This window comes from Monodelphis domestica, chromosome X (assembly GCF_027887165.1).
Source record: "Monodelphis domestica isolate mMonDom1 chromosome X, mMonDom1.pri, whole genome shotgun sequence".
NCBI lineage: Eukaryota > Metazoa > Chordata > Mammalia > Didelphimorphia > Didelphidae > Monodelphis > Monodelphis domestica.
Genome location: NC_077235.1, coordinates 2,740,049 through 2,766,281, shown reverse-complemented (window position 1 = coordinate 2,766,281; position 26,233 = coordinate 2,740,049). Strand labels below are relative to the sequence as shown.

At 43.8% G+C, this 26,233-nt stretch overlaps 1 protein-coding gene across 1 annotated transcript in view; it reads right to left on the bottom strand.

Annotated features, from left to right (window-relative positions):
• Nucleotides 1-671: 671 nt before the first annotated feature.
• The window catches only part of OGT (O-linked N-acetylglucosamine (GlcNAc) transferase), a 30,426-nt gene continuing 4,864 nt past the window's right edge, over nucleotides 672-26,233 (bottom strand). Inside the window, exons 3-22 of the mRNA XM_001362280.4 lie at nucleotides 24,895-25,138; nucleotides 22,996-23,064; nucleotides 19,752-19,868; nucleotides 14,244-14,323; nucleotides 11,408-11,603; nucleotides 10,856-10,996; nucleotides 10,044-10,144; nucleotides 9,710-9,863; nucleotides 9,520-9,621; nucleotides 9,185-9,364; nucleotides 8,665-8,823; nucleotides 7,985-8,074; nucleotides 7,209-7,334; nucleotides 6,732-6,902; nucleotides 6,524-6,640; nucleotides 6,196-6,363; nucleotides 4,859-5,011; nucleotides 3,627-3,879; nucleotides 3,313-3,436; nucleotides 672-2,781 (exon numbers count right to left, since the gene is read on the bottom strand). Of these exons, the coding sequence (XP_001362317.2) occupies nucleotides 2,607-2,781; nucleotides 3,313-3,436; nucleotides 3,627-3,879; nucleotides 4,859-5,011; nucleotides 6,196-6,363; nucleotides 6,524-6,640; nucleotides 6,732-6,902; nucleotides 7,209-7,334; nucleotides 7,985-8,074; nucleotides 8,665-8,823; nucleotides 9,185-9,364; nucleotides 9,520-9,621; nucleotides 9,710-9,863; nucleotides 10,044-10,144; nucleotides 10,856-10,996; nucleotides 11,408-11,603; nucleotides 14,244-14,323; nucleotides 19,752-19,868; nucleotides 22,996-23,064; nucleotides 24,895-25,138 (2,920 nt within the window). The 3' untranslated portion in view covers nucleotides 672-2,606. The remainder of the gene's footprint in view (nucleotides 2,782-3,312; nucleotides 3,437-3,626; nucleotides 3,880-4,858; nucleotides 5,012-6,195; nucleotides 6,364-6,523; nucleotides 6,641-6,731; nucleotides 6,903-7,208; nucleotides 7,335-7,984; nucleotides 8,075-8,664; nucleotides 8,824-9,184; nucleotides 9,365-9,519; nucleotides 9,622-9,709; nucleotides 9,864-10,043; nucleotides 10,145-10,855; nucleotides 10,997-11,407; nucleotides 11,604-14,243; nucleotides 14,324-19,751; nucleotides 19,869-22,995; nucleotides 23,065-24,894; nucleotides 25,139-26,233) is intronic.

Sequence of the window (26,233 nt, the reverse complement as noted above, 5' to 3'; positions counted from 1 at the left end):
TAATAAATGTTTGCTAACGGAGCTGAAACTTGTGGCTAAATGAACAAGTAGATATCTTCAGTCTTCAGTGGGAAAAGAGAGCTAGGCTTTGACCTACAAAGTAAGCGGAGAAAATTAACTGGAGCACAAGGTGAATGAAAAGCAGCACATCTTAGTGGTCTACCAAGTGGCCTGCCCAGTGGATAAAGCACTGAACAACTTGGGGTCAATAAGAACCCAATGCAAAAGTTGCCTCAGATAAGTCACTTCACCTGCCTGCCTCAGTTTCCTCAGCAGTAAAATGGGGATGATTGTACCAAGCACACAGGGTTGAGGAGCAAATGGCAAGATGTGCAAAGCGTGCTGCTATATGAACACTGACTGCTCTCATGATTTATGATGGCTGGAATGGAGGGGAAAGGGAGATCCCAAAGCAGAGGATCAAATGGCTAGGGAGCGGTCTAACCTTTTCCCTCCCTCAACACTGCTATCTCAAGGCAGTCAGAGCCAGAGCTAAGATAGCGAAGTCATACTAAAAACCAACCAACCAACCCCAAAGAGTTGCCCTGCCCCACCCCTCCCCTCTGCCACTCCAGACCTGCCCATCATACTCTAAAACAGAAAAAAAGACAATACTTGAGAAACTCCGAAAGTACCCAACCAGCATTTACCATACGACAAAGAACAATTCATTTTAACTTCAGAGGCAAATGTTTGTGTTTATTATTTAGAGACGGCAAGACAATATTTGTATTTCTGTAGCACAATTGAAATATTTTACTGGTTTGATAAAGCAGAATACAATCAAAAAGACAATTATTTTCCAGTAATACCTATAGTTCTATTCAGAATTAAGTCTTCATCAGACACATTACCTGGAAACAAAAACCTGTTTGTTACATTAAGCAAAGCTTCAACCACAGCAGATACTTTCCACACCCAGAAGATTCCTCCCATGTAGGAGTGATGTGCTATGTGAGAAGGCGTCAGAAAGGTACAGTTTGGATTTGAATCCATTTTCGGGATCTGTGAACTGAAAACATCATTCAACTGGAAGCGCTCTGTCGTCCTTGACTGGTTGGAAGAGGTGAAAAATAAATTAAGGAGTTCCCAAACTGCTGAAAAGAGCAGCGCAGGCCTACAAATTCTATCTGAGAGTTCCTGCTCAGTGGGAAGGCTCTGTCAGAGAACCCTGAAGCTTCTCCAGCTGCTACAAACCAGGCCTCGGCCACAAACAGCCATGGAAAAGCAGCGCCGCTAGCAGACCTTACCAAGGACAGCTAGACAAGAGAGACACACGCTCATGTTGGCTTGTTTTCAACTTAAAGCCCTTTGCTGAAATTTGGGGAATACTCCTCAATTCCTGTGATTCCACAGAAGACTCTCCAGCACCAGCAGGGCTGAGGTCCAATTCCTAATTCAAGTAGCAATGCAGTCAAGCCACTATTGAGGCCAAATCTGGACATCACGTACTTGAAGGCAGGGTCAGGGCAGGAAGACTATTTGGAAGCAAACCCCGAAGGGCTTCTCAAGTGACATTATTTCCCAATGAAAGCGACTGCATGTATTGGAGGCAATCATGACTTATTGAATGAAATGACTGAATACTTACCTGGGCTTTCATTTCTGCTAAAAAGAAATAGGAAGAACAAGAAAAATCCTAAGCGTAAAAAGCGTCATCCCTTTCTGACAACAGTAAACGCTGGAAGGTGGATCCAAACTTGAAAAACAAAAGATTTATTCTCTGCAACAGTACTGTTGACTGTGCCGTTACATAATTACTAATCATTTCTGGAAAAATCTGCATTTGGCACCAATGTGTTTAAAAGAAACACTCTGGGAATATTCACATAATATCCTAAGTATGATTTTCCTGCCAAAGAAGCCCATGTGGCTGAGCTGGAAGAGCCTTTTTTTCTTTACTTTTTTTTCTTTTTTTCTTTTTTTTAAATAAAACCCAAGGAGTGGAGGAAGACTGGAGGGAAGGGAGCAGGACAAAACAAAAAAATCATCAAACCCAACAGCACAAACAACTCCAATCAACAGGTCAGACACTACAAGGCTGACATAGACTCAGGCGGTTTATAAAACCTATAAAAAGCCTATGCCAGTAGAAATGCCCCCTCTCTCAATCTGTGGCTCAAAATCGGAAACCATCAGCGAGGAAGTAAGGAACAACATTTTAGCTGGCAATCGTAACTGGGAAGGGAACCACACACGCCAATCAGCATACCTGAAATTAAACATTTTTTAAAAAGCTCCAATCCCCAATGTATAAGGAAAAAAAAAATTCATAGAAGACTCAAATCGATCCATAGAATTGCAAGTGGCTGGGCAAGCTCTGTCCCCTACCAAGCATATCCCATCCAATGCCATGTTCCATACCTACACAACGCCTGTGAGCACTGCTGAGCGCTCTGCAGCTTCCTTGGGGAACAGCAGTTTCCCACCTCTAGTGTCTCTCCCTATTTATTGTGCAGGAAGTACGTCTTGCTGTGCTCTTTTATTACCGTTGTGTGTGTGGATGAGCAGATATGCAGAAATGGAGAGGTCTCTAGGTCCCTTTCCCTTTCCAACAGAGGCTCAAGGCTCACGTCCTGGGCTGATGCTCCTATGTGTAAAGAATCTCAAGCTGACTCTGTGGCCTCAACCGGCTTAATCATGTGGTCTGGTTTGTTTCCAGCTGCATAGTGATCCCACATTTGAAGGTAAAGGCGCTCAAGTTCCATCGTGTACTGTTTTGTGTTGAAAAGGGGGCTGGATATTCTCTGTTTCCAGACTTTGCCACGGACCTTCTTCAGGCTGGGTAAGAAACAGAAAGAGACAGATATGGGAGAGAAAACAGGAAAGATCATAAAATCAGAATGGAGAAAACCATTGGAGGTCAACCCAACTTTTGCAATCAAGTGCTGAGCCTTTTTCTTTTCCTCCACCTCATACTGTTCTTTCTTCTCCCACCTGCCCCCCCAAAGCCTCATCCATGAAGAGGAAGGGACAAAGGACTTAAAAACCCTGCCCACTTAAAACATGAGTTTTGCATTGCTCCTTCACCCCAAAAGGTACCACTAAGAGACCATGGCCTTTCTTCATTTCCCCCAACCTATTTTAAAGGAAGGACGAGAAAAGAGAAAGACTTCTGTCACGTCAGACTTTGTAGGCTGGCAGCAGGACCTTAGATACTAAAAACCACCAACCCTGGCTTCTGTCATATGCATTTCTCCCAGCTACATTAAATGTGTTAGAGCAGTGCTGAAGCCTAGCAACAGTTACTTTCAAGCCTTTATTCTCTCCCCAATTACTGTGTGACCTTGTCCACAAAAAGAAGCCACTTACTATTCGAGATCAGTCCCCAGTTTCACAGCAATATCTTCATACTCTTGCCGATTTTTTGCAATGAGCTCAAGGCAACCAAGGCAGGTGAGCTGGGAGGCAGCAACCCGAGAAGCCAGAGTCTCTCCTGTAACAAGAAGGGAAGCACTTTATAGTTCTTGCCCCAAATCTCCAAGTAGTACTTGAAGATGAATTATCCTTGACAAGGAGATGAATGGCTGAACCAGGAAACAATCTTCACAAATAGGATTTCCAAGCTAGAAAAACAGAAGGGGCAGAGTCCTCCCATTGGCAAAAGGAGCAAGGAGGCTTCTTACCTGGCATGGTCACCATGGGTGTCCCTGCCCACAGCACATCCATCCCAGTGGTGTGCCCATTACAGAGTGGGGTATCTAGGCAGACATCAGCTAGCTGGCCTCGCCTCACATGCTCCTCCTTGGGAGCGACAGGAGAAAAGATGATCCGGTTCTGGGGGAGGCCCATGTTCTGTGCATACTGCTGAATATTGGGTTCTCCCACAGCTGGGAATCGCAACAACCAGAGCACACTATTGGGAACTCGCTTCAGAATCTGCAAAACAGGAGAAGAAAAGGAAGCTTCATCCCCAAGAAGCAGGCACCCACTAATAAGAAAAAAAAAGAAAAGCTATTGGGCAAAGAAAAGGCAGCCCATTTTCCATTTCAAGCACCAGTAAATTCAGCTCCTGCTGGGGCAGCTGGGTAGCTCAGTGGATGGAGAGCCAGGCCTAGAGATGGGAGGTCCTAGGTTCCAATCTGGCCTCAGACACTTCCCAGCTGTGTGACCCTGGGCAAGTCACTTGACCCCCATTGCCTAGCCCTTACCACTCTTCTGCCTTGGAGCCAATATACAGTATTGACTCCAAGACAGAAGGTAAGGGCTTAAAAAAAAAAAATTCAGCTCCTGCTCATTTCAGTGAAAAAACTCCACATCGGGGCAGCTAGATAGCTCAGTGGATTGAGAGTCAGACCCAGAGGAGGAAGGGTCCTGGGTTCAAATCTGACCTCAGACACTTCCTAGCTGTGTGACCCTGGGCAAGCAGCTCCTAAAGGGACAAGAGCCTAGTCTGCTCATCTAAATAGCAGCTAGAAAGCTATGTCCACTCAAGCCTTTCCTCCTCCCACCTACTGAATTCTGGGTAAAGAACTAACTCTTAGTCTCCCTTGGTCGTTTCCTAAATGGTTCAAGGGGCTTCTGCCAGGAGACAACTTAAAAGCAGGCAGTCTGGAGGGTGTCAATGTTAACAGGAGCTTTACCCAAAGAAGCACGGATTTCCCTTTTCAAAGGTCCGATTCTTCACTAGGGAACTTGGAAAAACAAACCAACAAACCTAAGTGGGCAAAGTTCTACTCTTTGCCATCTACCTCCCACTCCCATACTCAAAACACACAAAGTAGCCCTAAATATCATTCAAGAGTCCAGACTACACCTGGGGAAAAGCAGGAAATGTTAGTCCTGCAAGAGAGCAGCTGCATTGTTGCCAAGCAGACCCACGTGCTGGTCTGACCAAGAGGTGCATATGGCTACTCACGTTGGCCCACATCTGTAGCGTGGAGGGATCAATTTTATACAACTGGTTAAAGTTACAGTACACGATAGCATCTTCTGGCAAGCCGTACTGGGAGCGAGTGGTGACGATGATGGTCCGGGGAACCTCCTCGCCGGTGGCAGCCTTGTTGTTTATCTGCCGCAAAAATAAACTCTTACCCAAAGAGGCCATTACATAAAGTGATAAACTTTCAAAAACAGTCAGATTCAGAGCCTTTAACCAGTGATCACACTCTAACCCTAACCCTGCTTTGGAACCCTCCCAGGCCGTGTAACTTTGGGCAAGTCACTAAGACCAAATGGCAACAAAGCAGGCCCCTCCACCCAGGAAACCATAGGCCGAGAACCTACCCCCACCTAATCTCCAGGTGCAAGGAACTCCACTGATCAGTGGTAATCTAGTTCAAATCAATTGAACAATCAATCAAGGTACTTCTGGTTGTGGGGAAGTCTTCAAGGAATAAAAGGAAAAGTCTGGCCAAGATAGTTGGGAGGGGTTTGCCATCAAGAAGAAAATGATTATAGGGTCAAAAGATAAAGAGGATGGCAGGCAGGTCCACAGTAGAGACCCCAAGACACAAATTCATGCAGGAGAGTTCAAGGCCATTTGGGAAAAAATGAATATGGTTCCTCTTCCAACTGATTCCATAGTATGAGAAACGGCCAATAACCACCGAGGCTGGACTGAGAGGCACATGCTTAGTATAGTCCTCTCCAAGAGGAAGGGAGAGATAAGCCAATGAGTGGAATCCTCCCAAGAGCTAAGTAAAAGGGCATTTATCTCCATGACTGCCAACAGGAAGGTGATAAAGAAACCAAGGCGGGCCCCCACCCCTCCAACTTGGCCACTAGGCTTCCTCATTACCTATGTCCAGGGTAAAACCAAAACCACCACAAGGCTTTTTTAAGGTCTTTATTCCCCTAAGTAACCCCAAACATTTCACTATTTCCAAACGTATGTTCCTGTGCCAGTCTCACCAATCTCAAACCCATATACCACGTGTTTGTATTCTGAACTCCAGGCCTGTTTTACTCATCCTGAAATTTCTTCCCCTTCAATCCAACTTCTCCTCTAAGCCCAGTTTAAGTACTTCCTCCTCTTCCTTTAATGGAGATGGGGGGGATGCCAAGGAGCACCTAAGCTACCTTGTACCACATACAGCTACACAACTCTTGGGCGCAGGCTTTTAGTCTTGCCATGCTTTTGTGGCAATCTTCTGAGTAGTTCCCACTTCTACACGCAGGCTCCAAGTAGAAGGCATGACAGAGGAGTGCATTCACAACAAAACCTCAGACCGTGGGAGTCCGCTGGGGCCTCACCTGAGTGGTTGCTAATCCATTGCTAATATTGAATCCATTGATGGTTATTTGAATTTGTCCTCTGTTGATCATTTCAATCACCGCTTCTGCAATAGTATTCATGGGAATTACTGGCATGCTGAGTGCCGAGTTGCTGTCTGCATTGTCTCCTCCATCAGGGCATTTCATCTAATAATAATGATAACAACAATAAGTAGGTGGCTGGCTCATCACTGATGGAACTCTTAAAGGCTCACAAAACATTTTCCTCAGAACATCAAATTCCTAAATTAGGAAAGAAACCCCAAATGCAATCAGCTCTACTTTTTTGATATGTGGACTCTCTCACCTTCACAATTTTGACATCCGGCAGACTATCCAGAAATGCCTTGAGATCAATGCCATTCAGAACAATCCGGTTGTCATAAATGTGTCCATTGGATTTGAAATCAATGACTGCTTTTTTCTGGTGAGGGGAAAAGGGGCTTTCATAAAAGCAGGTCTACCAAAAAAAAGCATAGTGAAACTGAAGACTTAGCGTTGCCCTGGATACATACCTTCAGGTGAGGAAACATGTTGGCATGATCACCGATAAAGAAAGTGTTGGGCATATAAGCCAACTTCTCCGAGTACTGCTCAGCAACCTCAGCTGGAGACGTCTCTTGATCCGTGATAATATAATCCATGAAAAGTGCACCACTAGTCCCAGGGTAGCCCAGCCACATTGCCTACAGAAAAATCCAACCGTTAGAAAGAAGACTCTTCGTAAAAAATGCTGAAAAGGTCCCAATCGAGAACATGAACCCACTAAACCATGAAAGGGACCATAGACAGAAAAACATTTCACTCTAAAGGCTCCCCCCCATCCACTCCCGACAGCATGTGAGTGTTTGTTCATGGTTCCCACACAAAGGGATCTGCACCTTTTAGCCATCTTATTGGTTTGGATTGCCAAGTGCTGGAGAGCAGGAGTACTGACATTGTCTTCAAAGAAGCTGACCACTTTCAGGGCAGAGATCACTATTTAACACTACCTGAATAGGAGCTGGCCTCAGAGCAAAGAGTTCATTGCGTGCACCCTTGGTATAGCCATTCATATTCACAAGAATGTGTATCCCATCTTGATGAATTCTATCTGCTGCTTTTCCATTACAGGGAATCTAAGGAATGAAGCAAGTCCAGTAATTATATCAGGCATGAATGCAGAGAATTCCAAGATTATCATGATGGTTCTTTAGAGCATTAGAGAACCACAAACCGAAAAACTACTGGGAAAACTTCCCAGGAACCTGGGGAGAAAGCCCTTCTGCTCTGAATTCACAGTGTCACCAATGTGGAACAGGAAGGGTCCTGAAACCAACCCCCTCAATCAATTTCATCTTTCCCATTTTCCCACATCTGACTGATAAGGAAAGAAAGATGCCAGAGTGAAAGAGGAAACAGTAATCTGTATCCTCAGCAATTCAGTCCTTAATTTACCATCCCCACTTGACCCAACCACACTCCGTGGTTGGTGGCAAGAGAAAAGCCAAAAACAGGCCAGGAGAAAAGTCAAAATCACAATGGAGGTGGGCCCTTGGGCGGTCCACTCCTTGCTCTCCCCCAAGGCACCCTTCTATTCCATTGGTGGCAGTTTTGATGCTTTAAGTATAAATAAAACCACCCTTGCCCCATGGAATTGAGAATGAAGTCATAGACCAAAAGCAAATGCTGCTATGTCCTTTTGGGGGGTATTTGATGCCATATGCTGACATTCAAATGATCTACTAATCAGGCTGAAATCCTGCCTGAGATCACTGGAGAGGCGCACCTGAGAAAGGTCGATGAAATGATTTGCTTCTGCCATCACCTTCACCCGAAAGTTTGTGCCATCATCTGGGCTAAGGGCATAACAGAATACCTGGAAATCAAGCCCAGCACATTAGCAGTACCCTGAACAAGCAGACAGAAGTGAGATTCACATTGCCTCAGACACACAGTTCCTAGGCAGAAATATATCTCAGCCTAGTGATCTGAAAGGGGATTTAAGGCAAGGGCATGCTCTCTCAATGGCAGTGAAAGAGGAGAACACTACTGCCCTGGCCAAGAATACATTCCCAAATTTCCAAGGATTACCACTACTCTCTTCTTTCCGTGATAGAAGAAAACCCACAAGTCCTATGAGGAACCCATGTGCCGAAAACAGACGCCCGTTACTCTGCTATTTTAGCAAACTTGAAATCCTTGCTCAGTTGGGGGCGTATTTCTACTTCTGTGATAAAGGGTCCAGAGGTCTGTGCTTTGGGCGACTAAAGCCTCTCATGAGAGGCCATGGGTTCAAGCAGCCTATCACAAAGGGTTATGCAAACTCTGGTCAAAGGGCCTGACCTACCTCTAGAGATGGCTCCTGAGTTAGGTCCCTGAAAAAAAGCCACCAGAAGGAAGACCATGGCTGACACACAGGAAGTGCATAATTCCTGCCACCTAACTGACAGGGGGCATAATAGTTACCTCAAATTTATCCGAGTTGTGCATGCCTGGAATAGACTGCATGAGATGGGAGGTCGGATGGTTTCCAAAGTCTGAGCTCACATACCCTACTCGAAGCCGCCCTTCACTGACTTTCAGGTCTTTTGGATGTTCATATGGTGGCTTGTGAAGGACGTTAATCTGACAAAGGAACCCCAAACATACTGGTCAAGCCTAGAGAACCCTTACTTTGACTACAAAAGTCAAAATTCAACCTTACCTGCAGGAAAATGTTTTCAAAAGATTTCCTATTTTATTTATAAAGCTGGTTTAGTGCAGCCCTGAACCCCGAAATCTGGGCAGTGAGCCTTTGACTCTAATTTGTCACTCACTCCAGTGGGTTTGAAACCACGATGAAAGGATCCCCCACACTGGTCTAAGCCAAAAGGAGTTTCCCTGACCTCTGCCCACCAAGCAATACTAATATGCCCAAAGTGGCCTGCCACCATAAAAGCATGGGTGCACTTCCCATCTAAGCAAGCCCACATTCCAAAGGCCCCACCTTGTCCAAGCAGAGGTTTCCATGCCTCTCAGCAATAGCCTTCCTAAAGCCATGAGAGAGAGGATACAGCATGCTGTGGTGAGGGTGCACAGAAGGTAACCTATTCTTCTCCAGCTGGTCAGCCACAATGCTAACTAATTTCTTCATCCGTTCATCATAGTCTGTCCAGTCGCAGACAATCTATAAAGTTAAAAAAAAAAAACCACCACCAACAACAACAACAAGCATGGAGCAACTTCAATAAGCTTGCATTGAACTTCTGTTGTCTTCTTCAAAAGGGCTTGGCCAGGCCACTCCTATTTAAACAAAGCTGACAAAGGTGTCACACTCCTTACCTGCAGGCAATGGGCCAAATTACAGTAAGCATCAGGAAAGTCTGGTTTTAGTTTCAGAGCGGTTCGATAAGAAGCAATCGCTTCTGGAATGTTACCTGAATCCTATGAGTGGAGGAAAAAAACAATGTGAAAGCTCGGGAAACAGAGAGAAAAAGAGAGATGGAAAGAGAGAAACTATCACACGTGTTACCTTATGAATGGAAGCCAGATTGCTGTGTGCGTCAGCAAAGGCTGGGTTGATCTGGATGGCCCGGGTGTAACACTGTAAAGCCCCCTGAACATCTTGCATCTCCTTCAAAGTATTGCCCATGTTGGAATAAGCATCAGCAAAGGTAGGGCTGATCCTGAATCAGAGAATGAAAATCGGAATCCTTTTTCTTTTTAAAGCACAACCGCCCTGCTGCTAGAAGCCTCTCGGGCAACTCTCCAAAGCCACATCCACGCATTGTTTTCAAACTGAAATGTTTCCTGGGCTTTATGCTTCTCTGTGCTTCTTACACGAATTCAAGGGTCTTAGTCCTTACCTAATTGCCTCCTTATAATGCATCAGGGCCTCCTGCAGTTTTCCCTGCTGTTGTAATACACTTGCTAAATTTGAATGGGCAGCAGCAAACTCTGGAAAAACCTAGAAAAAGTCATCATGACAAACATCTGAGATTGGGGGGGGGGGGTGCTTCTCACCATTTTCAAGAACTGTCACCCACTGTTAACATCTTACCCCTCCCTCCAACACAGAGGACCCACCCCCCCACCCCCCAAACTCCCACTTCTCCTTAGCTCTTTTGTTGGCTATGTTGATCCCATCCCCCCTACCCCCTGCATTGTTCCCATTAAGTCACAGGTTACTGACATGATGCCCTCATAGCCATCTTGTAAATTCCTTACATTCTTACTCAGTTCTTTCAGTCCACCAAAATGGGCTCCTTCAGGAGAGGGACATCAGATTATATTCGTGTTCTCCCACACAGACCCCAGCACTATACCCACATATACCCACTAGGAGGCACTCAAAAATGAAACTATCAACACTCCTATGAGTGGCTGCAAGGCAGTGCCACCTTAAACATGGTTGGGCCTGGAGTCCAGGAAGAGCCCTGTTCAATTTGGACCTGACCCTTACTAATAATTAGCAATGAGATAAGGCTATTAAAAGCACCTCCCTCCTCCTGAGGTTGTTATGAGGATAAAATGGGCTACAAAATGCTCTTGCAGACCGGCCGGACCTTAAAGCACCCCCTCAATGCTAGCAAGCTAGCTCTTTAAATACTAAACCATTCTAGAGCTGCTGAGCTCCATCAGCAAACACACCCATTGTAACCCACTACCATCAACATACTTCGAGTGCTTTTCGATATAGGCGAACTGCTTCTTCGATGTTCCCCTGTTCTCGTTTAATGTTGGCCAAGTTATTTAGAGAGTCTGCATGGGTGGGACAAAGACGGAGAGCTGTATTATAACAATCCTCTGCCTCGGCAACCTGGAAAATGAAACACCAATTATTCAGAAACCAATAAATCTCCTGAGTTACTGTTGTCCTTATCTACTTTTAAGCCAAATGGCTGGAGAATCAGTTTCTTTGCAAATGTTCCTTCTACCATCATTACCATCCTTCCACCCATATCCTCACCCCACCACATAAAACGTCCCAAAGAGTGTGTGTGTGTGTGTGTGTGTGTGTGTGTGTGTGTGTGTGTGTGTGTGTGTGTGTGTGTGTGTGTAGGGGGAGTGAGGAGCACAACTAGAGGGCATTCCCTAGGTCATCCCAAGAGAATGTTGACCTCATTTTCCCTTACCCAAATCCAAATTTCATCTTGCTCTCCACTTTCACCTCCAAGTGGCTACTAATGAAAAGCTCACTAAGAAAGAAAAAAACCATACTCTTCCTTACACTGCCCTTCTCTTTCAAAGCGTTGGCTAGGTTGCAGTAAGCGTCGGGGAAGTGCGGTTGTAGCTCAATAGCACGCCTGTAGGTGTCTATGGCAAGGTCTATGAGGCCTTGTTCATAGTATACACATGCCAAGTTGCCATGTACCACTGCATGATTAGGGCTCAGGCTCAGGGCTCGAAGGTAGGCTGCTACAGCTCTGCAAACACAAAAGCACATTTGGAACATCTGATACATGAAAAACATACTACAGCTTGTTCCAGATAATACGTCCTACCCTACATCCTGAGCCAAAAGTCTATGTGTGTCTATGAATGCCCTTTCTGTGCATGCTCTCCTAGCACATAAGACATTCTCTACTCCTTATGGGAACCTGGATCTTTCCTTATTAATAGGTTTCAGGTAAAAAAGGGGAATACAACTGTGCAGATGCCCTCCCCTGAGTAGTCACTGCATGGGTGGAGTGACTGACCCTGCTCTGAGGCAGTAACAGAAATCTCATCAAAGTTCTTGGCTAGCAATGCAATAATCCAGGACAATTCTGAGGGACTCATGAGAAAGAATGCTATCCACATCCAGAGGAAGAACTGTGGGAGCAGAAACCCAGAAGAAAAACAACTGCTTGATCACATGGTTCGACGGGGATATGATTAGGGATTTAGACTAAACGATCACCTTAGTGCCAATATTAATAATATGGAAATAGGTCTGGATCAATGACACATGTAAAACCCAGTGGAATTGCTCCTTGGCTATGGGAAGGGGGTGGGAGGAGGGGACAGAAAGAATGTGAATCATGTAACCATGTGAAAATATTCTTAAGAAAAAAAAAGTTCTCTGCTAATAAGCAGAATCAGGAGAACATTATACACAATAACTGTAATACTGTGGGATGATCAAATATGATAAGGCTTTGCTAATAGCAATGAAGTGATCTAGGACAATCTGGAGGGATTTATGAGAAAAATGCTCTCCATACTAAGAGAAAGAACTGTGGGAGTAGAAACACAGAAGACAAACATGATTTATCACTTGTTTATGTGGTGTTTGGGTTTTATGTCACAGGTTGATAACTCTGGGTCCATCTAAGATAAAGATGTGAGAGCCCTCCTCAGAGGTTGAGATCTCACAGTCTGTCTGAGAACAGGTTCAAGTGCCCTTGTCTTCATCTTCTTTTAGCTTCCCATAACAAGATTGCTGACTGTTCCATGAACTCTGAATAATGCTCTGAATCATAATCTTTTACCCAACTTCTCTATCTACATTCTTGTTACATTTTCTCATGGACAATTGTTTTTACTTTCTGCGGTTTTTACCTTAAAAAGGTCTAAGGAATTAGTAATAAATTCGTATTCGTTCGCCACCAGTGGTGAGACCCTTCCGACTTCAGTGTTATCTTTTGATTCTTCTCTTTCCCCTGATCCTTACCTACAGGTGAGGTCCCTCTAACTTCAACCTTTGTATTTCCTCTTATTATTTTTCCTCAACCTTACCTGGGGAACTCTGGTCCCGGGGTTCTGCCCCCAAAAGGGGGGACACTCATATTTGGCACCTGAGCAGGGACTTGGATGATCAACAACCAGTGTGGAGCACGTGTATCAAGGAAGAATCACAGGTAAGGGATTCCTCCCCATCAGGGAGGAAACATCAGAAGTAAAACATGGGGCAATCTGTTTCTCATGACCAGCTGCTCTTTGCTGAGGTCCTCACTAATATGTTAAGCGTTTGTAGAGTTAAGATTTATCAGACAGACCGTGAGATCTCAACCTCTGACTAGGGCTCTCAGATCTTTATCTTAGATGGACCCAGAGTTATCAACCTGTGACAGTTTTCTAAGATTATTTACATATAAAAATGAATCATATGGAAATAGGATTTGAGTAATAACACATGTATAACCCAGTGGAAGTGCTTGTCAACTCCAGGAGGGGGGAGGGAAGAGAACAAGAATCACATAAACTTGGAAAACTTATGTGTAAATTTATTATTGGAATAAGATAAAGATAAAATTCAAAACAAAATAAAACAAAGTACTCTGCTGAGAGATAACTTGGAGGCAAGTTAACCAGCCATACCCATCCCACTGCAAGGCCCTGTGCTTGGGAAGGAAAAGAGGAAGAGTTTGGTTCATTGTAATCAATCCCTGGCAAGACATTTTCAAGCTCAAGTTCTAATAATATTTCAAAGTATAAAACCACCTCCAAACTGGAGAAATCTCTTTAAAAGTGTCTAGGGAACAAACACACTCAATCCATATTAATCCAAAATGGAAAGGAAATTCTTTCACAGCCCAGTGTGGCTCCCTAAAAATGTAGCACAAAAAAAAAAAGAAGAAGAAGAAGAAGAATACTTGGGCCATGCAAAAGACTCCCTGGCAGCTTGCTTTTGAATCCCTTAGCATTAAGATTTAGGCTATTCATAATATCAGAATTGACTGAAAACAGAATTTCCCTTCTTCTTTTTCTATCTTTTTTATGTCATCTCATCATCAACCCCCATGTCTGTTGGCCCACTTGTTGTCTATACCACTAGCTGCCAAAAAATATTTTTGACAGCGGGGATTAGGGTTGGGATTATCACTGTCCTGTCATTGTCAGGCTCCTCCATTCTATAAACTTTAAGCACTATGGAAACACAAGCTAACATTATCAGTTGAGTGAATTACAGGAAGGATTATAGTGTTATATGATGGCCAACACAGGAGCAATGAACACTGTGAAATAACTGTCAATCCCCCCTGGGAAAAAAGAAAAGCTTATGCATGAACTTAAAAGGCTTGTGAGGTATTTATTAGCCAGCAAGTTCACAGAAAATAACATTTCCACAAACATTCCCTCACCTGTCAAATATACGAGCCTCCTTTAGAACATTTCCCAGGTTGATGTATGCATCGAGAAAATTGGGGTCAAGTGTCACAGCCTAAAAATAAGAGGTATTTGTTAGATAATGCATATTGCTCCCTCTGGTAAGAATTAGGTAAAATGTGTTTACAAGGACTCCACAAATACAAGTTTCCCAGGTACAGTCCCTTCAATTATAATTATAAAATTGTAATTTATAAAATTATTACTTTCACGTCTATTTTTTTCTTTTTACTACTCAAAGAGCAAGAAAAAAAAACTTAAAACAATGTAGTCTACAGTTTGCAATTTAATGAGGAAGAAACAAAGTCGCATTTTTCCCCTCTTTTACTTCATTCATTTTGATAAGGGATGGCTCTCTGGAAGGGGTGGGGGAAGGGAGGGTTGGAAAATGGAAGTGATGAAAACTAAAGGTGATTGATTCAAAAAAAAAAAAAAGAAAATCAACTCTCAAATACATACATACATACATACATACATACATACATACATACATACATACCTAAGAATGGGCTTAAACACAACTATTAATACAGGTCCCAAATGACTAATCTTGGACTTGGAATGGCATACATTTTGGCAGGGGAAGTATCACAAGATTTTTTGGTCATACAGGAAGGTACCAAGGTGGGAAGGAATTATTGGAAGCTAAAATCACAATATAAAAAAAGGAGGGGGGGGGGGCAGCTGGGTAGCTCAGTGGATGCAGAGCCAGGCCCAGAGAAGGGAGGTCCTAGGTTCAAATCTGGCCTCAGACACTTCCCAGCTGGGTGACCCTGGGCAAGTCACTTGACCCCCATGGCCTAGCCCTTACCACTCTTCTGCCTTGGAACCAATACACAGTATTGATTCCAAGAAGGAAGGTGAGGCCTTTTAATAAACAAACAAAAATAAATAAATAAATAAAGTAGTATCTTTAAAAACATGCAAGAGGCAAAAGCCACTGTAAACCAAGCCCAAGCTAAGATTCAGCTTTAAAAAAGCAAAGGCAAGGTTTGAGAAGGAATACTAAGGGCACCAAAAGGAAACATGGGGAAAATGGAAGCTCAAGGAAAGCTTAAGCTGCTACTTCAAAAGAGTGGAATTGTGATGGGTATCTTCTTATTAAAAAAAAGGGAGCAGATTACTGAAACCATAGGCCAACTTGAGTCCTAGAAAAATAAACAAATTATTCAAGGAGTAGCCCGTAAAAACCCTTTAAGCACAGGACTGCTCTATCAGGAGAACTCCAGAGATAAGACATGAAATAGATCTCTCACATATCTCTATCTCTCACTGTATAAAAGACAGAGGGCTTTGGGCTAAATAACAGTATACTTGTGCAAACATGGCTCAATATGCAAACCAAAAGGGTGATTCATTTAATGCAGCTTTCTTTATCAACCTTGATGGAAGGCCTTTAATAAAAGGCCTCACACAGCTAACCCTTGACCCTCAATCTGGGTCTAGAGCAGGCGGACTGAAGTGCAAATCCTGTCTGATACCTACTACCTACCTGTGTGGCATTCACTGTTCCAGTCCTTAAACGTCTCTGGGGCTCCCTCCCTTTCCTCATTTGTAAAATAAGACAAAGAGGTGATAAACTCAAGATACAGAACGAAACATAATATTTCAATGTGGAGCCAATGGGGGACTTTATACAATTGTTATGAAGGTTCTGTTTATCTGTTATCTCAATTTGGGGATTGAGAGTAGGGAGCTAGGGATAGGGAGAAAGAGAAGAGAGAAAAAGAATCATGGAAGCAGATTTCTGAAAACCCGAAAAGAGCCAGCCAAGAAAGAATCAGACACAAACTAGACTGCTTGGAAAGAAACATGTGGCACGCATCTACTTAAAAAGAAATGCAAAGGACAGCTGGGTGGCTCAGTGGATTGAGAGCCAGGCCTAGAGATGGGAGGTCCTGGGTTCCAATCTGGCCTCAGACACTTCCCAGCTGGGTGACCCTGGGCAAGTCACTTAACCCCCATGGCCTAGCCCTTCCCACTCTTCTGCCTTGGAACCAATACATAGGATTGATTCTAAGATGGAAAGTGAGGGCTTAAAAAAAAAAAAGCAAACTCTGAGGAAGGGATCTGTATGTAGTCCCAACACCACCTTCTCTTTTGGTTCTATTGGGTATATGAAATCACTCATTTTAACAGGGTATTGAAGTTTAGAATTTTTTTAAATGGAAAAGCTAACTTAACAAGGGGTTGTACTAAATAAATAGCAGGCCTCTGAAGATCTACACCTCTTAGCTTTAAGTTTCTGGTCTTACTTCAGTTGGCATTGATTTTTATTAAATGACAGACTTCAAGGCAAAAATGGCAGCCTGTCAAGTTTGTGGCAGATATGTTATAGGAGCTTTTAAAAACATGTTAGATCTAAAAATAATTAGAAACGAAAATGATGAGATGAATCTAATTAAGTTCAGTGCACTAGATATAAGACTTAGGTTATAAGGAAAAGACATCTTACAGGTAACAAGCTGAGGGTTGGAGTCTCGGTAGACCAAGGGCTCGCCAAGTCAACAGGATAGTGTGGCGGTCATAAATAAAAGCAAATGTGTTCTCTAGCACAACTTTGAGAAGAGATTTGCAACATTCCAAGCAGTTCTGGGTACCAGTTTAAGCAGCACACTGCCAAACTATGCACACACAAAGGCAGGCAACCAGGCGGTGAAGAAGGGACTCAAAATCAGCTGAAGACAGGGCTGAGCATTGACATGAATTAGAGACCTTAGTGGGCACAGGAGAGCCGCCTTCAAGACGTTTGAATTAGGAACATGAAGAAAAGAAGCTAAATAAGGAACAGCTTTCTTCTTCATGAGAAGTCCAAAAAGTATAATAGGTTATACTGGGAGGTCATGGCAGCTTGCCCAGGACAAAAGATCTTCAGAGATATTAAAAGCACAAGGAGATTCTGTTCTGGTTGGTCACAAACCAATTAAACACGGATTTCCTAAGCACTGGCTTCCATACAGATTTACTGGGTATAGGTGACTTCCGAGGCCTCTTCAGACTAAAAGTCTGAATTAACGCCATCTGTCCAATGAGACCAGTCAAAGGGTCTAACTTCCGGAATAATCTCACCAATCAAACACAAACTGATCTGCTTTCTCAATACCTTACAAACCAAAGATCTAAATTCTCCAATTCCTTTTCTAACTTGAATCTTCCTTTCAGTCATCTCAATACTCCCTACAATAACCTAGTAGAGTTTGCATTCAGATTGGGGAAATTGTAACCATTTTAAACAGCCACTGGCAAAGTTACTCTCTTATTCCTTCTCCCAGTGTCCTCATTGGGAAAATCTGTTACAATTTAAAAAGAAATTCCCCAAACCCCCAAGCCCCAACACTTCCAGTTACTGTTCCTAAATGAGGTCTGCCTTCAGAGTTGGGGAAATCTGAAGTTTCTCCATCCTGGAAGAGAGATTAGCCTTACTTGGCCACAGAGGATGGAAATAAGAACAACCTTAGGAAGTTACAAAGAAGTCTATTTTAGCTGTGATACATCTTGAAAACAAGAGCATAATGGATTCTCTCAGGGAATAGATAGGGGTCGCCTCCTTAGTAGGCTTCTTCTTCAGCCATAGGTAGGTTGTACTGGATGGCCACTGAGATCCCCTCCAACTCATTCTGTGCAGTTGTTGCTTTAAAAAAAAATTATCCTACTGACTTTACAATTCAACTCAGCAGCCTTGTCCCGAGGACAGGCAATAGCCCAATTTCAAGAAAAAAAGGAAGAGCAGTCACTGTAGGGAGTCAGTCCCAAAGCTCGGGCAAAGAGCCAAATTAGGGTTTAAGGGGGAGTGGGGGGGAAGGGGGGGGGGCGCAGAACATCTGGGCAGGTACTTTCTTAGACCTAAACACATCTGGAGAGGCTGAAGAAGAAGCCCTGGTAACCAATGGTCTTTTCAGCCCTGGAATGAAGCCAAAACTTGGGATCATTCATTTTAACGCATCCAGAAGGCAATATGCAGTCAGAGAGGACCTGGATTCAAATCTCAGCTCTGCTACTTACTCCCTTTGTGACCATGGGCAAGTCAGATCACCTCCCGAGAGAGAAAGACTAGGTTGCCAAAGAAAATAAGAGTTGACTGAAGAATATTTTGAAACTGTCCAGAAGCTAATAGAAGTAAGAAGGAACCATCTTCAAAAGCCACATGTTGGGGTGACAGCTTTGATACGATTACAAGGAAAAGGAAAACCAAGCTGTACTTAAAGAGTCATCATTTTCATTTCTAATCCCTTTCCCAGGCTATCTTGCATGTAGAAAAGCTCATTGTATTTATTTAACATTCCAAAAATGTCTCACTGATCATTAAGAGAAGTTCATCTCTTCTTTTTAGATGGAAACTGTTTAATGGTTAAGTCCATGACAAAAAAGAAAATTTAGGTTAGGAATTGAGCAGAAGATGCCAGATGTAGCCCTTCGAGAGATGCCAGAGGCCACTGTGCCCAACCTCCTCGTTTAAAAGACAAAACTCAGGAGAGTTAAGTGACTCGCCCCATGTCTAGGGTCCAAAATGCCATTTTCCAAGTGAAGGAGCTGAGGCTCAGCCAAATGAAGCAGCTTTTGTCAAGGTCACAAAGCTCCAAAAGCAAGGCCCAAAGCAGGTAGCAGGTTGTGGGTGATCTTCATCCTTCAAGTGAGAATGGGGAAGCTGACTTCATTGTACCAGAGGCTAAGTTGTACATGAAGGAATATTTGAGACAAAGGTGGACAGGAAGAGTCCAGCAAACAGAGGGTCTAGAACTCCAATGTAAACATCCAGACTCTATCAGCCTAGCACCTGTCCCGGAGCAGGGTATGGCAACCAACTTAAGTGGCAATTCTAGATGGCCTTGAGTAAGTTTCAATCTGGCCTCAGATACTTACTAGCACTGTGACCCTGAGCAAGTTGCTTAAGTTGTCTGCCTCATTTCCCCAGGTTGTAAGGACAAAATGAGAATATTTGTAGAGTGCTTTGCAAACCTTAAGAGCCTACTTCAATTATAGCAATTCCTTGAAACCTCGCTTCCTTCCTATTCAACAGGTACATACAATCAAATGAGATAAGGAACTACGTGGAGGGGGGCCGAGGTATACAACCTCGAGTATTCCAGTGTCATTAAGTGCATAATAGGGGACAGATGGACCATACTAACTGAAGACTACTTCCGAAATGGGAAGAATCACATCTGCTGATTGACAGATTCATTAATCAATTCCTTCCTAATTGCTTGAGTTTCTAACTAAAGAGTGAATCTGCCTTCTGCTACCCAGAAATGACTACATCATAGATGTCATATGTATGTGTTTGCATAGACAGAGAGAGAGAGAGAGAGAGAGAGAGAGAGAGAGAGAGAGAGAGAGAGAGAGAGACGGATAGATGAGATTCATATTCTAAACATAGATGTGGTCAGTGTATACAGACATTTACTGGAACATATTAAAAGGTCAGGTTTTCTGCACAAATGGATACTTTATATAAATAAAATTCAATGGTTTTAACGACTTACCTTTTCAAAATGATGAATCGCAAGCCAAATCTCCCCTTGGGCATTAAAAACACAGCCAAGATTACTCCAAGCTACTGCAAAGTTTGGTTGCGTCTCAATTGCTTTCAAGTAACATGCCTTGGAAGGGTTAATGAAAGAAGAAAAAAGATGGGAGGGGAAAAGGTATAGGGAAAGGGAAAATTTGTAAAGAAAAAAAAAAGATCAAGGGGAAAAAAAAAGTCGATGTCAGTATTCCTTCTCTGAACGGCCAAAAGTGACCCTGCAGCATAGGCTCGCTTGCGCCAAAACTACCTGCGCTGCCACAGCTGGCTGCTCCTGCGCCTGCGCCAACCAGAACCCAAGTGCAAACCATCATGTTCAGTTCTGCCCGACAAGGACCTCCCCTTATGCCGGGAACTCACCTGGACTTCTCACTCACCATCACTCCTCATTCTAGCCCTGGACCTGCTCATCACACACAGAAAAGCTCCTGGTGGAGGGTGGGGGGTGTCACCCATGTTTCCCCAATACAATACTAAAGGTTCTTTCAGCACAACCCAAAGCAGACGACTGCAGCTCAATTCCCTCTCTATTCTCCTTCTGCCAGTCACTGTCACAGAGATGATCTCCTCCCCATTAGCTCTGGCTCTACTTGGACTTGGCCCATGCTCAGAAGGGATGAAAGCTGAAACCTCGAATGATAGGAATGCACCTGGGTTGAGGTCCCTGTAATGCGAGCGCAAAGGTCGCCAGCGCCGCCTCCTAACAGCATCGCTCTGCGCCATCGCTGCGACTGCTGCTGCGCTCTGCTGAACACCCTTAGGCACAGCAAACGGCCGACGAGATCCATGAATCTACTAGACAGGCCCGCCGCGGAGGCGGTAAATATTGGTTGGTAATGAGATCAGCTCAACTCAACAAGTGCTGAGGCTAAAACCCAATTTGGTCCAAAAAGGCTACAGAATAGGACTGAGGGAGCCAGTCAATCAGATTACTCATCTAGTCAACCGTTCACAGGGGTTCATTCGCACGCATAGCGCGGTAAACGCTGCGCAGCCTTTGCGCTACTGCAGGGCCACAGCGCGTCATCAGAAGAGCAGAACGCTGCAATCCAAACAAAGAAGAAAAAAGGAAAAAAAAAATGAACAACAAGGAGAGTTAGAAGCTTTTACTAGTCAATTATCTCCAATTAATCTTTAATAGTTTAATTTACTTTAACTTTATTTCTTTGCAAGAATTGTGGCTAAAGTACAAAACATTGTCTTACATTACTTGCTTGTAAATAAAATAGTTTTAAGCTTTCTCTGAAGCCACAAGACAGAAGATTCAGGCATGGAGGCAAATTGCTTTGCTGTGGCAGTTACAAACCCGTTACCATATTTCTCATCATGTGACTTTTCGGTGCGTTCCTTGCTGGAAGAGGAGGAGGAGGTGTGTGTCTGCCCTAGATCCAGGCCTCGAGCTCCCTTCAGCGAGGCACCTTACGCATGGAATAGGAGGTTTCACCCACCTGAAACCTTCTAAATACAATATCAATGGTGAAAAACCAAAAACAAGAGAGAAAATAAAACAAGATCATTAGTAAAAGTTCAACAAAGCAATTGAAATTCTTTGGATATGTCTATAACATATGGGAATGAGGACAGTCTCAGTCTGTAACATGGGAGTCATGCAGAAGGGAGAGGGTTAATCAGGGCTATTGCATACAGCAGGGGAACTTGATTGGAAGAAAGGCTCTGAAATTTCTATAAAACAAATTTGTTTCTAGCTACTAAGAACTGGCTGGCTTGAATTTTCAAATGCACTGATTGCAAAAGAAATACGTTGCGTTTCACTCCGTAAGTTGTCTTGTTTCTTATTACTAAGTTCTCACAAAACCAGTATAGATAAGAACGCTTTTCAAACTAGGTGTCTCCAGAGCTCTGAAATAAAGAAGTCAGCAACCTAAGGCAGGCGCAGTGTCTCAGCCTAAACCGGTCTCTAAAGCTGCAGTGAAGTGCAATTCGTGTTAGCTGTCCGCTTGGTGGGATGAAAATGAACAGGGCCTAGAAGGAGCCAACAGGCATCTTCTCGTCAGCTCATTTTGAGTCAATCGCATGGAATTCGTATGTTGCCAGTTAATCCAAATGGCCAGTATAATGAATTTATAAACTCTGCACTTTCCCCAAAAAAAGCAGTGCCTTTTGCCATCCATCAATCAGATGGGGCCGAAAAGCCTTGAAAAGCCTTGGCTCTCCGCTCTCCCTACAATGGGGTGGTCAAACAGACAGCTACGCTGCGCATACACTCCACGCATCAGCATGCGCGTGGGGCTCGGAGCAACAGGTGGGAGGGAGGCTCTCTGGCTTCTCCCCACTCCTCACCCCTGCAGCGCGGATTGATTGCGTAAGGTGGCTTGTAACAAGACAATTTCATTTGAAAATTTCTCTTTAAAATTATGCCAACAGCTTGTAAAAAGACCCAACCTGATATTCAAATTCTCATCATTTGGAAACAAAAGACTGCTAAAAGCCACCTTTCCACTTTAGCAAGTTTTCTTTCCATCAGTCCATTTCCCAAACAAACCAGCTTTGTCCTTCTGCCCTTTTACATTTTTGAAAGGGAGCAAGGCAGGGAGAGAGAAGGAAATAGAGGAAGGGAGGAAGACTGGAGGGAAAGGGGAGGAGGAGGGAGAAGGAATGAGAGGAAGGGGTGAGGTGGGAGCTCCAATAATTCAATTTGGGATCATTTACCAGCCTTTCTTCCACTGTAAAAAAGGATGGGGTGGAGAGGAGGGGAGGAAGGTTAAAGAATAAGAAGTTGAAATAATGCCAAAATTACAGGGTAACATTTGGATGATGTTCTTCTCCACTTACAAGCCACAAAGGACTTAGAAGAGCAGCATTTTCAATGGCACCTGCATCACACACAGGAGTCTTGAGCCAAATCCCAGGCGCTCTGCTTGTCACCAGCAGGCAAGCCTCAGATTTGAAGGAATGTTATCTATTCCCAGATAAGATCATGACGGAGCCCAGGAGCCCAAGGATCTAGAAGGATCTAGCTCAGCAGAAGGGCTCCACAATGTTCAGGTCCTTGGCTTTACCCCACATTTAGAGCAGGAGCGCCAAGGCCCGGCTTTGCTCTAGGCTGAGGCGATTCATGCTGTCAGCTTTCCTCAGTTTCTCAGGACTGTTTGTGAAGATAGCTCAATGAAGATTTGAAGACTTGGCAAAGAGGACAAGTTTGCAAAACACTGATGTTTAAATGCATTCTAATGAACACCTACCTTGGCTTCTTCCAAGCGACCCAGGGCTTTGAGCAGGTTCCCCAGGTCACTGCGAACACAGTACAAATCCTAGAAATCAGAGACACTTTATCATTAACTAGCCTCTGCTGTGGCATTAACCTCAGAAACCGTGAAATTAGCTTTTGGAGTTCTAAATGTCACTTGGAGATGAAATGAGAAATCAGTAGGTGCACACACAGCTTGCCCAGCCCTCAAAAGATCAGGTCAGAAACCAAATGATCAATTTCAATACAATTTAGTCATTAATTAGAACCAGGGCATGGCAGGGTATGAAATCATACCAATGCCCATATTTCCAGTCTAAAAGAAAAACTCCAAAGGCAAAATACCCAAGAAATAAGTTTAGAAATTTCAAAATCATACTTAGCTGTCACTCGAGAATAAATGACTCAGCAGCCTGTCTTTTTCCACCTATTTTTTCCTGCTTGCCTACCAATGCCCTGCTCATTGGCATTCTCCATTCAGAGTAAGTGGGCGGCCAATGGTAGACAACTGGAAATTTACAAGAATTGATTTTGTTCCTTAGTGATAGGTGAGTTTGTACAGATGATCATCTGATGCATTTACTTTCTTTTGGGGTCTCAGCAATACATTTTTTGGTAGGAAGGCATGGTCACCCACCCACAACAAAGTAAAATCTTTAGAAGAGAAGGGAGAACTTCCATAATCTTTTAAGATGAATAATAGATCCCTCCTTTCCCAGCTCTGCCCCCTTTCCTACCATTTCCCATTTCACTCTCATTTGGGTTAAAAATCAAATCATCAAATACTGGGTTCAGTCCTGACTACCCAAGTTTCTCTCAAATTTCTCTAGCATGGCTACATAATTCATTCAACCTCGCTTCCAGTGGACACGACCCCTCTGTATCTGCTACCTCTCTTTTAAAAAAAAACCATTAAACTTCTGTCTTAGCATCGATACTACGTATCAGTTCCAAGGCAGAAGAGTGGCAAGGGCTAGGTAATTGTGGGTAAGTGACTTGCACTTTAGAGGGGGGAAGGAGGAAAACACACAGCTAGAAAGAGTCTGAGGCCAAATTTGGACCCAGGACGCCCTTGTCTCTATCCACTGGGCCACCTAGCTGCTCTTATGTGTGTGTCCTGTCCCATTACATCATAAGCAAGAAAAGAAAGTCCATTCTTAAGTTTTTTTTCCTCATTTCCCCAGAGCTGTTAGCAATGCAAATAGTAGGCACTCAAATATTTACTGACCTCTGACATTTGTGCTAAATTTAATCAACAGCAGCAAAAGCAAAGAAATGACTGGTCCTCCAGAGCAGAGCCCCTGACACTTATGACATCAGGATGCCAAAACAGTGCTCAATGTACTGGTCACTGGAAGGAGGGGAAATCACCGTAAAAGCGAAGCTTCAGGGACAGCAAAAGCAGCTGAGGACAACCACGTAATAGTGCCCATATACCATTTGCTGAGAAATAATGCAAGATCAGTTCCATCACCTCCATGATCAAGACTGTTAGCAAAAGCCCCTTTAAACATGCCAGCCTGGGTATTTCCGCCATGGCAACACCCCAAACATTACTAGAAGCTTTGAACAGAATTTGAACAGAATCCAGAGATCAAACAAGGCTAGGATAATGAAGATCAAACTTTAGAGGGACAAGAGGAATTCTCTTCCAAATGACTGAAGACGCCAATCACAGCCTGCTTTTTCTTTTCTTTTCCAGTTCCTTACAATCTATCCTCATACGGAAGCATTGTTTCCAGTCTCCCTCACCATCCCATTCAAGAGCTCAGCTTAAAAGTAATTTTATTAGTTTTAGATAAAGACCCCATTTGGCTTTGCAATGGATGAGCTGCCCAAAGAGGCTCCCTGGGTTTCTGTAGGAGTAAGATAGTCACTGCCAAATTCTACTCACAGGATTGTACTGAAGGGCAGACACATAAGCTTGCACTGCCCCTTCCATGTCTCCTGCAGCAACCAAAGCGGCTGCCAGGTTAATATAGCCATCGATGAAATCCGGTTTGAGGCGCAGTGCGTGACGGTAATGCTCAATAGCTTCCTGCAACTGTCCACGCTCCTTGTAGACATTCCCCAGATTGGAATAGGCTTCTGCCAGAAGTGGGTTCTGCTTAATAGCCAAAGTGCTAAAGTGAGCAGACCTGGGAAGAGGGAGAAGAATGGTGACAAGGATGACCTACGCATAGCCTGAAAGCTGGCATAGTCTCACCCACCACCTTTGAGCCCACCCTGCGAGCAGTTTGCACTACATGACAACCATCGACCTACCTGGAAAGGACTTGGGATCGCCACAGGACTTAAAAGAACTTTAAAAAGCAGAGTGCTGAAGAAAAGGGCAAGCCACAAAAGCCCTTTCAGAAGTTGGAGGAGGAAGGAATAGGAGAGAACTCCACCATCCAGTTTTGAATAATTCTTTATTCTTCTGAGCATGGTAGACTGAATAAAGAATGATCTTCTATTTAGACTGATCATAGAATCTCAAGAAATAGTGTTATGGAATCTAATTTCCTACTTAGAGGCAGAGTATTTCAAAGATTCACAACCATACAATCAGCAGAAGAATAGTTTTAGAAGGTCCATGCAGCAGGGAGCAGTTTGGTATCAAGAGGAGTACTATCCAATTTCCCAAACACAATCCAGCCCAATCAATCAATCTCCTACTCAACTCTGGGCCCAATGCATCCTTCTTTGGGCTGTGGCCCCAGATGGCCAGGGGAAGGCTAACCCTCCTATCAGTGTGGTCTCCTAATTGAATTGGAATGCAAGCTCGGCCCAAGAGTGCTTAGGAGGCGCATTTCCATTAGGAATCCTTGTCTCCAGGGTTAAGAATAGTAAAGTATCATCTGACTTTCTCAGGTCCATAATTCAAGTACAGATTTAGAGCAAGTTTCCAGTGCTCACATATTTCCCATGGTGCCATATGCATTTCCGCTTAGGAAGCATCCATTAGCCCCTGAGGAGCGGCTTTTCAAGTATCAAAGCAGTACTAAGATCAGTTCCTGAACAGAACGTCAATATCCCCACATGGGCAAGGCTAGCCCGCCCTCCCCTCCAGTACCAAAAACCCAAAAAGGAGGTGCTGGCACCAGCTGGGGCCCGTGGGATGTGGTATGCGGATCGATCGCCAGGAGGAAGTGGAATCAACTGAAGCAGGCTCAGAAGCATTTGGGTTCCCATTTTTGTCGGCCGAGTCAAGTACACTTTGTAAAAACAGTGGATTTGAGATTTCAAGACCC